We start from the raw sequence: 11652 nt of genomic DNA on the forward strand, positions 1-11652 counted from the left end.
CCTATGGGTATTAATTTTCATGAAACAACTTTCTAGTGAGGTCATGGTTAAGTTGGGAAATGTTCAATTGTGTAAGTGTAGGTGAACCTCCAACACATCAAAAGTGGTCTGACATTGACACAAGCATAGTATCCATGATAAGAAATTAGCACCAGACATGCCTCCATCAAAACTTTAGCTTAGAGAAAATAAGAAAGATCCTACCTCATTCTATTGGATATATAATTAATATCTATGAAAGAAGATATTGATATCAGCTTATGTATTTATTTATTACAGAGACACCTCTCTGCACTGGTGCACACGACTTCTTTGGTCACATGTAAATCTTCCGTTTCAAGATAAATCGTCTTCAAACGCCCTCTCAATGCAGCAAATTTTACTTGGTGACAAACATATTTCAATTTGCTTTTCATGTTTAGAACAGCGTTTCTTACATTGACCATACAATTTTGAGCATCGATTAGGATCCACCAAGGCTATAGTAAAAGAAGAGTAATTGAAATCACTGATCTCTTATTTAAGAACATATTATTTATGATTATAAAAATACTATGTGTACATTGTAACAAATTAGTAAAATGCCAAAAAATAAGAAGACACAAATATTACATATCCCCATTATCTGTATAAAATGGAAATGTGTTTTTAGTTAATATATGATTCGATTTTATGACATGTTACTCTTCTCAACAAGATTCAAGATTTTAGAGCTACATCATATTCCTTGAAATTATATATGATAATTTATCAATTTCTCAACTACATCATATTTAAAATTTTACCAGGTTATTATAAACACATTTGTATTACATATTTTAATATTTACATGATATATGTTTAGGATAGTTGTGAAAGAGTTTTTGATTCTAGAGTTTTTTTCATTATATTCTTAATGTTGTTACATTCTAAATTCTCACAAACTCTAGACCTATATTGAGTTATCTATTCTATTTTGTGATTATATCTATGGGTTTTTGAAACAAAACCAACGAGCTAGATTATCAAAATATATAATAGAAAAATCATTTATTATATTTAATTTTATATAAGTAAATTTGAAAAATGAAACAAAACTTGCAGGAGAATGCCCAAGTATAAATGCTCCACAAGGAGAATTATTAAAAATTAAGCTCTGGTGTAAATACCACCTGGGTCAAGAAATAAAACATTGCTGGCATCACATTTGTGCTGCTTTGAAATTGTATCCCATTCCACTCTTTCATTTTCAAAATAATCTGTTATCTTGACTTGCAATATTTTATTTGCTTATTTTAAAGCTGATGTGAAAGCAACTGCACAATATATATATATTTTTTCACTTATATTTATGACAGTTATTAATATATGTTGGTTGAAACAATGCTTTTTTTCTCTCTCTCTCCTTTCTTTAAAATATATATTAGTTATTTTTTTATGATTCTATCATCTTACTATTGTATAGTTATATTATCTTTTATTATTCTTTTACTAGTTTATTATACAGGTTTCAGCTTCCCAAAATCTTATCAAAAGTCACTGCTTTTTTTTTCTGTCTCTGAGCTTCCATATGAGAAGATAACTTTCTTTCTGTCTAGACAATACTTTTGAGAATTTCCATTGATACAGGAATGCCGATGTTGAATTCTGTTCTAGATTGTAGTTATTTTCTTTCAGAACCCTGAAGACATCATTGCATTGTCTTCTCACTTCCTTCTTTGTTTTTGTTGGTGAGAAGTCAGCTCCCAATTAAATAGTTGATCCTTTGAAAGTGATCTGTTGTTTTCCTCAGCTTTTTAAAAAAATATATTTATTTATTTTTGGCTGTGTTGGGTCTTCCTTTCTGGGTGAGGGCTTTCTCTAGTTGTGGCAAGAGGGGGCCACTATTCATCGCGGTGCGCGGGCCTCTCACTATCGCGGCCTCTCGTTGCGGAGCACAGGCTCCAGACGCGCAGGCTCAGTAATTGTGGCTCACGGGCCCAGTTGCTCCGCGGCATGTGGGATCGTCCCAGACCAGGGCTCGAACCCGTGTCCCCTGCATTGGCAGGCAGATTCTTAACCACTGCGCCACCAGGGAAGCCCTATTTTCCTCAACTTTTGCTCCCTACTTTCCTTTCTTCTTTCCTTCATCTTTCCCTCTCTTCCTACCCCCCCACATTTTTTTCTATTTTTCAATCATTAATTTTCCCTTGTTTCATTCCAGATAATTTCTTCTGATTTATATTTCATCTTTATCAAATATCTCAGCAATTATGCATTACCTCCTGCTTAACACACTCATTATGTTTTTAATCTTGCTTTGTTTATTTTTCAGTTCTGGAGTTTTACTTTTGTTCTTCGTTATAGTTTTTATTTCTATGCCACGTTTTAAATCTTGTTTTTATTTATTTATTGAAACAAATTACACATAGTTATTTTAAAATCTTGGTCTGATAACTCCATTATCTGGATCCCTTGTTAATTTGTTCATTTATGTGTTGGTTTTTGATTTTTGATAGGACAGTCTTGTTTTTTCACTTGTTCCTGATTATTTTTGTTACATACTTTGTCAAAGAAAAATGAGGAAATAACTTGAGGCCTAGAGATTATTATCTTTCTCCAGAAATGATTTATTAGTGTTTTTTTTTTTGCTGGTGGCTTGAACAGCCAACCAACCTTCTTGGATGATCTTAAACCATTTATAGAATTTAAGGTAATGTGAAAATGAGCGCTAGTCCCTGGGACAACTAGAGTAATGTCATTTTAACTTAGGCCTAGTTTGTAGCTTTCTGGCATCTGAAATGAAAACTTGCCAGTTTTTCCATAGTTCTCCTTCCTTCTCGGGCTCTGAATTGCAATTTTTGGCCCAGAAGTAGCATAAGGCTATCAAATTTCTGTTTTTCAACTTCTCTCCTGCCTCTTCAAGAATGGTTGAAAGATTGATCTCAACCAGATGTTTTATCTATAACTTTTAATTGACCTGTTAACTCCACAATGCTTTTAAACAGAGTTTTTTCTCTTATTTTTGTTCATCTATCACTCTTAATAGGGAAGCTGTAGTTAAAAACTGTTATAATTTTATAGTGTGTTTTAACATTTTAACACTGCTATGTGAAACAGACTACTGTAATTTTATAGTGTGTTTTAACATTTGATAGAGCAAACAAATCACTACTTTTATTTTTCAAAATCTTTGTATGGTACAGATTGAGAGTTCTTTCTAACTGCAGAGTGAATATGGGTTTATAGCCATAGACTTTGAGCTTGAATTTTAATTCTGTCATCTGTTAGCTACATGCAGCTTTGGGTAAGCTACTTCAGTTCTAGGAGCCTTAATTGCCTCGCTTGTAAAATGGAGACAATGGCATGTAATTCACAGTCTTTTTGAGACATGATAAGTTAATATGTATGTTTACAACAGTGGAATATAGTAGCTTCTCACAGATTAAGAACTATTATTAAATGGTAAACAAAAGACTATAGATGAAATTAAATTCTTACTGAGTATGACTTTTAGACCACACAGCAGGCTTTGTTCTGAAGATAAAACAAAACGTGGAGGCAAAGAGATAAATCCACAGATAGGCTAATTAAGTACAATGATAAAAGAAATATATTGGGTCAAACGTGTGAACAGATGAGTGCTTATTATCTTGACATGGTGTCATGGGAAAGTGATAGGAAAATGTAAACCTTAAAAAATGAGTAAGCGTTATCCAGATGGATAGGACTGTAAAAAGAACGTGAACCAGCAGACAAAGTAGTATGATTCTTATTCCAGAGTTGAAAGAGGACATGATGTGTTTAGTTCCAAAAGCGAATAATAATGAAAATAGTTTTTAGTCATTAAAAACCTATGTGTCAAGTATTGTTTTAAATATCTTGGACACATTATCTCATTTAAGTGTTCTAAAGCTTTGAAGTAGTTGCTGTTCAGATGAAAACTTGAGGCTTTGGGTGACCAAATAATTTGCCCAAGGATGCAAAACCCGTGCTTAACCCAGGATTTAATCTTAAATTTCTCCAAATCCAGAATTCACACTTTAAATATTTAATCCATGGCTTCTACATTGAAAAAGTTGGAAACTGACACATGAAAAGCATTCAACAGCTATCTGAATATTGTATCAAATTAGATACTACTTGTGATAGATTTGGCTGTCTCTAGGAGCCTTAATTATTTTATGACTACAGAGAAATATGATGATGAAAAAAATTGGAAGTTGAGTGGTTAATGACAAATAAATGGGATTCTATTAAAATGAATATTTACATGTGTAAAGAATCATTAGTAATAAATTCTTGATAATGTACTCTCTCTATATGCTTAATAAGTGGTTTTCCAGGCTGCAACCTGAATGTAGAAAAAAATTTTACCTTAGGCAAATTTAAATAAAATAATTCTGGCCCTTCTACTTGGAATTCTTTATCAGTTCTCCTTACTTTAATATGTCTTAACTCAAAGTTGGATGATCATTAGGAATTTTATATCACTGTCTGTTCCCCATCTCTTACCCAGCTCTTATTTAGATCTTAGAATTACATTTTTGATTTCTTTTCTATTCCTGAGACATTGTCATTTTGGCAAGGGTTAGACTTACTCATCTTATGGCTTGTACTTGGATCTTTACAACTGAAGAGATTTAATATCAATTAATAGTACCATCATGTAAAAGTCATAAAGGATTCTAAAGTAGGTATTAATTTATTTGTTCCTTAGTTTATTCAAGAATATTTAAACAATTTACACATTGAGGAAGGTCTAATAAGGAATTAAGACTAATTTGTAAATTACCTCAACTAATGCAAATTAATTAATCTAAACTAATCATTGCCACATGAGAGGCACGTGTGGAGTTCATTTGTGATAGAGCAGCTTTCTGGATTGGTTGGGAAGTTATTTAGCTAATCAACAAAATCCTGGCCCCTTTGAAAAGGCTATTTATTATTATGGGTTTTACTTTGTTCTCTACATTTTATCCTGTTTCTCAAGTAACCAAATTGCCTTGGTGACTGACTCAGCTTACTTGTAAATTGAATAAAACCTAAAGCACCAAGACCGATACTGTCTTCTCACCAAAATTTCAACACAGATGTATGTCTCTCCTTCACTACTTTAGACTCGGCCTCTGGTTCACCACGCACTAGATCATAAATCTGCCAAGACCACCGTATTTCTGCTGTTTGGGATCCATGGCCTCTTCTGAGACATCTTCAGAGCTGGCAACACCTGAACACAACCTTGTGTTGCTTCTCCTCTTCTACTTCCTCTCCTCTCCTTTTTTTGTTCTGCTTCTATTCCTCTTCTTTCATTTCTTGAAATATTGCAGTACAGTCTTCAGTGTGATAAACACTTTGCTTACACTGTTGTTTTTCATCTTTTCAAAACCTTATAAAATTAATATTACCATCCATTTTATAGGTAAGAGAACTAAAGATATTGCCACAGCTACAAAGGAGCCCCAGGTCCTTACTATAAACCCTGACCCATTTAATGGCAAGCTCACTCTATAAACTATGGTAGTATGTTACGTTCACTCTCTCTATGGATTATTTTAGGCTTGCACTTCCCCTAAAATACTGTCCATTCCTTCATATTTTAATCAAAATCGGTATTGATCTCTTATCATTTTACAGCTGGTCTCTCCAGCATGGTATCACTCTGGAATGAACACTCATCTGACATCTTCACAAAGTATTCACTTAGATTAGACACTTTTCCTCGCTTCTTTTGTGACTTTAAGGTTTTACCAATAGTCAAACCACACCATTGTGCGATGGATATGCACCACTCTATGAACTCCTTCAAAGCCACCCACTCTGACATCTTGAATTACCTTTCCTGTTTTTTTTTTTAATCTATCAAAGACCACATATAGTGCATTCTATCCATTTCAGCTGGCATTATAACTTAGTATCTGTTAGAATGATCAAAATGTAAAGGAAAGATTGTGGTCATAGACATAGACAAACCGTCTTCATAGGCTTCTTTAACGTTTTCTGCAAGGCTCAGTAAGTGTAGAATTTGATGGTATAGACCGTATACATCTAAAGTGCAGCTATCCTCCTGTGTGACCTCACTGCTTTTGACCAAATTGTCTATTCAGTCTTTTATTTAACCTCAGTGCCTTCTACTATAGGAAGCATGATGAGGTATAGAGAGCAATATGCTGGGATCTGAAAAGTCTGTATTCGGATTCCACTTATCACTGATATTTGTATAAGTGTGAACTTGAAATATGATCTTTTATGTCATTTTCCTCTTCTATTAGAAGAGGCAATGACAGTCATCTCATAATGTTATCGGGAAGGTCAGATTAGATATCGACATGGAAAGTTATGGAATGGGATTGGCATATACTAGACCCTCATACTTACTCATCGTCTTTCTTTCTTTCTCTCACCTTTCAAAGTCTAAACACAAGTGTCTCACCCCCAATTTCAAAACTCTTCATCAGGGAATTCAGGATATTCTCCCAAACCTCCCTAATGCCATAATTGCACCATTCTTACTCTTTGAAGCATAATTACATAAACTTTCTAAATCGAGCAAATCCTCTGATTTATCTGAGTTTACTCAACTAGCTTGTAAGGATGCCTAGAGAATTACTGTATCTTTCATTTTTGTTTCCTCAGAGTCTAGCATTTTGTTCAGTAGTTTACTAGGCACTCAGTGTTAGATGGTTATTGATTGACACGCTAGTACCATATGCCTCAACACATTCCTTAATCACATTTGAAGTCCTCACTTACTCAGGCCCCTTTCATTATTCATAATAACTGTAATAACTGAAACATCTATGATAATAATAATAATAGTACCTAAATTGGTAAACGAATTTTCAGTTTGTAGAGCCACTTTCCAATACATTATTTCACTAAATTTTAACTGAGGTGCACGTAATTAACAGGCACAAACTTTCATATCAGATATTTCATTTTTTTTTTTACAATTGTTATTGATTCTTCTGTATTTTCTTTGTTTTTTGTTAAGGACATTGACAAATCACTTAAATTCTCTGAGTGGCAAGGTTGACAAGCAGTTGAGCAGGGAGCTAGTAATAAAATCTAGATTTTCTAAATTTGAATTCAGTTCTATTTCTAATACATGTTGCACCTTTTGAACTTCTAACTCTCTAGGGCCAAATTAGCACACTTTGGGTCATAAATTTGTATCTCTCTTGTTAGAGATCTGGATTGCTTCAGGGACAACACGTATTAAGAATAGCATTTAATCACTACCAGGGGCTACACTGTACTACATATTTTGATCGTTTATTTTTAATTGATTCATGAAACCATTACTGTATTCCTTTACTAATGCATTAACTAATTAAACAAAGATTTTTGAAGTACTGTTTCTTTACTTGCCTTTTTATTAGCACTGTACCTCATTGCCCAGCATATTCTGAGACTATATCCTGGATCATTTTATAGATTCTGTTATTGTTATCCCAAGAGATATATGCTGTTTTCTTAGTCCATTCATCTTCCCTGGGATCCAATTTATTATGAAATCTTCACTGATATAAGAATAAATAAATGTAATAAATTATGATTTTCTTAATAACTTGAATAACAAAACAAATCAAGACCCACAAAAGAAAAAGAAGCTCATCTGAATCAACTTATTTTATCTGCATTTTAATTTTCAAAATGAGATAAAGTATATTAGTATAACACTATTCTGAATGAGGAAACTGAGATTCAACATAATCAAGAGACTTTGTAATTGAAAAGAGTGTATTTAGAACCTGCATTCTCTAATTCATAATTTAATATTTCTACTTTTAGCTAGGAGCTATATGATACATACAAACACACGAGAAGCATCTATTACCTGGTAGAATGAAGGTCACATAACACAGAAAATGAAGAAGATAAATAAAGATCTTCATTCTGTAGAAAGAAGCTGCTGAAAGATTTGTAAACAACTAGAACACTTTCCAAAAAGCCAAGAGACATTTACTATTTATAGTTTTCTAATGGAAGAAAGACTCTCTTTTTCCGGAAACTGTTTTAATTTTGTGTTCTTATCTCTGCTCCATTGACTAGGGTTGTGGGCAGAATTGAAAACACTTGATATTAATTGGCCTTTAGGGAGGAATCTATGTAGAAGATAGTTGTAAACATGACATTCTTAGATCAATGGTGATCAATTAAATACCAACATAGAGGAGCATGCATGGAGTAGGCTTGAGATAAATATTTACCATTTTAGATGTAAAACATCTGAACATTACTTTGTCAGTTAAACTCCTGATTATTTTTCAAATATATTCCAGTCACTAACCTGGTACACAGATTCATCAATACGTTCCTATATCCAAAATCCTACCTTATAGCCAGTTATCCCATTAGTTTCCCCAAATTATTCATTTACCATTTTCACATTAGTTTCCCCAAATTATTCATTTACCGAAGTCCGGATATTATGCCTCACTTCTGTCCCTGATTTTTATTACCTTTTTTTAAAGATGTGACTTGAATATTTATGAAGCTCTATTTCTTGCTAGAAAAGCCTAACTAGTGTCCACTTATTTTAAAGTTTTTATCACAGTAAAAAAAAAAAAAAAAAAAAGAGGATTTAGACCACTTCCACTTTCTCCTGTGATGTCCTTCTCCTCAAATATTTGAAAGTTATATTAATTTTTGAAAATCTCTGTAGGTATCTTTAAACATTTAAATACTTTATCTTTTCCCCACCAACTTTAGTCACAACATTAACTCTTCTCTATTTAAAATAAAGGTATTAGTCCCCTCTCCATTCACACCAACATTTCTCCCCACTTTCCACACACCCATTCAGTTGTTGTTACACACTTCCCCTTATGTGGTCTAGAATAATATTTGAACTGTGTGTATAACCAGAATTGAAGCAGAAAATTCATGCTTTAGATTTAAAGTTTGTAATACAGTAAGCATCATATTGCCTTTTTTTGTTTGTTTGTTATGCGGGCCTCTCACTGTTGTGGCCTCTCCCGTTGAGGAGCGCAGGCTCCGGACGCGCAGGCTCAGCGGCCGTGACTCACGGGCCCAGCCGCTCTGTGGCACGTGGGATCTTCCCAGATCGGGGCACAAACCCGCGTCCCCTGCATCGGCAGGCGGACTCTCAACCACTGCGCCACCAGGGAAACCCTGTTCCTGCTTTTTTATGTTGTTGTTCATTTGTTTTGTTTTTTAAATTCCACAGACAAGTAAAATCATGTGTATTTGTCTTACTTTGTCTGACTTATTTTGCTTAGTATAATACCCTCTAGATCCATCCATGCTTTTGCAGATGAAAGGATTTCATTCTTTTAATGGCTGAGTGATATTCCATATATATATAATATTCCATTATATATAATATCCCATTATATATATAATATCCCATTATATATATAATGGACACTTAGGTTTCGTCCATATCTTGGCTATTGTATATAATTCTGGGATGAACAAGAGGTGCATATATCTTTTTGAATTACTGTTTTCATTTTCTTCGGATAGATACCAAGGAGTGGAATTGCTGGATTGTGTGGTAATTCTGTTTTTAATTTTTTGAGGAAACTCCATACTTATTACTATAGTAACTGCACCAACTTACCTTCCCAACAACAGTGTACAAGGGCTCCTTTTACTCCACAACCTTGCCAACACTTGTTATTTATTATCTTTTTGAAAACAGTCATTCTAACAGGTATGAGGTGATGTCTCATTGTGTTTTTAGTTTGCATTTCCCCAATAATTAGTGGTATTGAACATCTTTTTGTGACTCTGTTGACCTTATATATGTGTTCTTTGGAACAATTGTCTCTTCAGGTTCTCTATCCATTTTTAATTTATATTGCTTGTTTTTTGGATATTAAGTTGTATGGGTTCTTGGCATATTTTGGATATTAACCTCTTATAAGATATATCATTTGCAACATCTTTTCCCATTAAGTAGGTTGCCTTTTTGCTATATATATATATATATATATATATTTTTTTTTTTTTTTTTTTTTTTTTTTTTTTTTGAGTTAGGCGGGCCTCTCACTGCTGTGGTCTCTCCCGTTGCGGAGCACAGGCTCCGGACGCGCAGGCTCAGCGGCCATGGCTCACAGGCCCAGCCTTGCCACGGCACGTGGGATCTTCCCAGGCCGGGGCCCGAACCCGCATCCCCTGAATTGGCAGGCAGATTCTCAACCACTGCGCCACCAGGGAAGCCCTTGCTTTATATTTTTGATGGTTTCCTTCACTATGTAAATGATTTTTAGTTCGATGTAGTCCATTTATTTATTTATCTACTTATTTATTTTATTGTCCTTGCCTGAGGAGACACATGTACAAAAATATTGCTAAGACTGAAGTCAGAGTTTATTGCCTTGTTTTTTTTCTAGGAGTTTTATTGTTTTAGGTCTTAATATAAGTCTTAAATCCATTTTGAGTTTATTTTTTATATATGGTATAGAGAATATTCTAATTCTATTCTTTTGCATGTAGTTGTCCTGTTTTCCCAGCACCAATTATTGAAGAGACTGTCTTTTCTTCATTATATATTCTTGTCTCCTTTGTCATAGATTAATTGACCATAAGTGCATGGGTTTATTTCTGGGTGTTCTTTCCTGTTCCATTGATCTATGTGTCTGTTTCTGAGGCAGTACCATACTGTTTTGATGATTAACTTTGTAGTACAGTCTGAAGTCAGGAAGTGTGATTCCTCCAGCTCTGTTCTTCTTTCTCAAGATTATTTTGGTTTTTGTGTCTCCATACAAATTAAATTTTTTTGTTCAAGTTCTGTGAAACTTGTATTTTGATAGGGATGGCATTGAATCTGTAGGTTGCCTTGTGTAGTATGGTCATTTTCAACAATATTGATTCTTCCAGTCCAAGAACATAGTATATCCTTCCATCTGTTTGTGTCTTCTTCAATTTTTTTGATTAGCATCTCATAGTTTTCAGACATTTCTTAGTTTTTAATATAACCATTTATATTGGAGTAGCCCAAATTATGTCATTTGAATCTGTGATCCTCTATTTAACAACATGTAAAGAACTGAAGCCCTAAGTCCAGTAGCTCTCAAGAATGAAGCCTGCCAACAACCACATGAGTGAGTTTAGAAGATCCTTCAACCCTATTGAGCATTAAGATTTCTGTAGCTCTGACCACTATTTCAGTGCAAACTCATCAGAGATCTTGAGACAAAAGCACCAAGCCAAGCTATTTCTGGAATCCTACTTATAGAATCTATGAGATAATAAAGGTTTTAAGCTGTTACTTGTTGGGATAATTTGTTATGCAGAAATAGATAACTAATATAACATCTTGTCTCACAGTCTTTACCTTTTAATTGCTATATTCACAATTTATTTACATTTAAGAAAATAACAATATAGTTGTTTTTAAACCTGCCTTCCAGTATTTGTTTTCTATTTGTTCTCCCTCCGTTTGTTCACTTTTCTTTCCTTCCCTTTCTTGTCTGTGTATTTTTTATGATTACATTTTATCTACCCCATTCACTATATATTTTTTTGTCCTTTCCTTAGGATTTATAATATAGGTCTTTAGCTATCACGTATAATATAAGGGCCTTAAAATCCTCTACTTCTATTTTCCTTTCCCATGATTTGGGCTATTATTGTCATTCATTGCTTTCTGAAGTGCTATAAACAGCACAATATATTATTTGTTTTGCTTTAAGCAATAAATTATCTTTTATAGAGAATTAA

General features: G+C 33.7%; 1 protein-coding gene across 1 annotated transcript; it reads right to left on the bottom strand.

Moving 5' to 3' along the window:
* Positions 1-336: 336 nt before the first annotated feature.
* DEFB114 (defensin beta 114) lies at positions 337-7856 on the bottom strand. The gene is made up of 3 exons (XM_059076593.1): positions 7799-7856; positions 3251-3259; positions 337-479 (listed from the first exon to the last, which is right to left on the bottom strand). Exons 1-3 carry the CDS (start codon positions 7854-7856, stop codon positions 337-339), a joined length of 210 nt encoding a protein of 69 aa, XP_058932576.1.
* Between the last annotated feature and the right edge of the window lie 3796 nt (positions 7857-11652).

This window comes from Kogia breviceps, chromosome 10 (genome assembly GCF_026419965.1).
Source record: "Kogia breviceps isolate mKogBre1 chromosome 10, mKogBre1 haplotype 1, whole genome shotgun sequence".
Lineage (NCBI taxonomy): Eukaryota > Metazoa > Chordata > Mammalia > Artiodactyla > Physeteridae > Kogia > Kogia breviceps.

What these genes read in the sequence shown, in the direction of transcription:
- DEFB114 (XM_059076593.1), bottom strand. Translation starts at nt 7,856, where the DNA reads ATGAAGATCTTTATTTATCTTCTTCATTTTCTGTGTTATGTGACCTTC.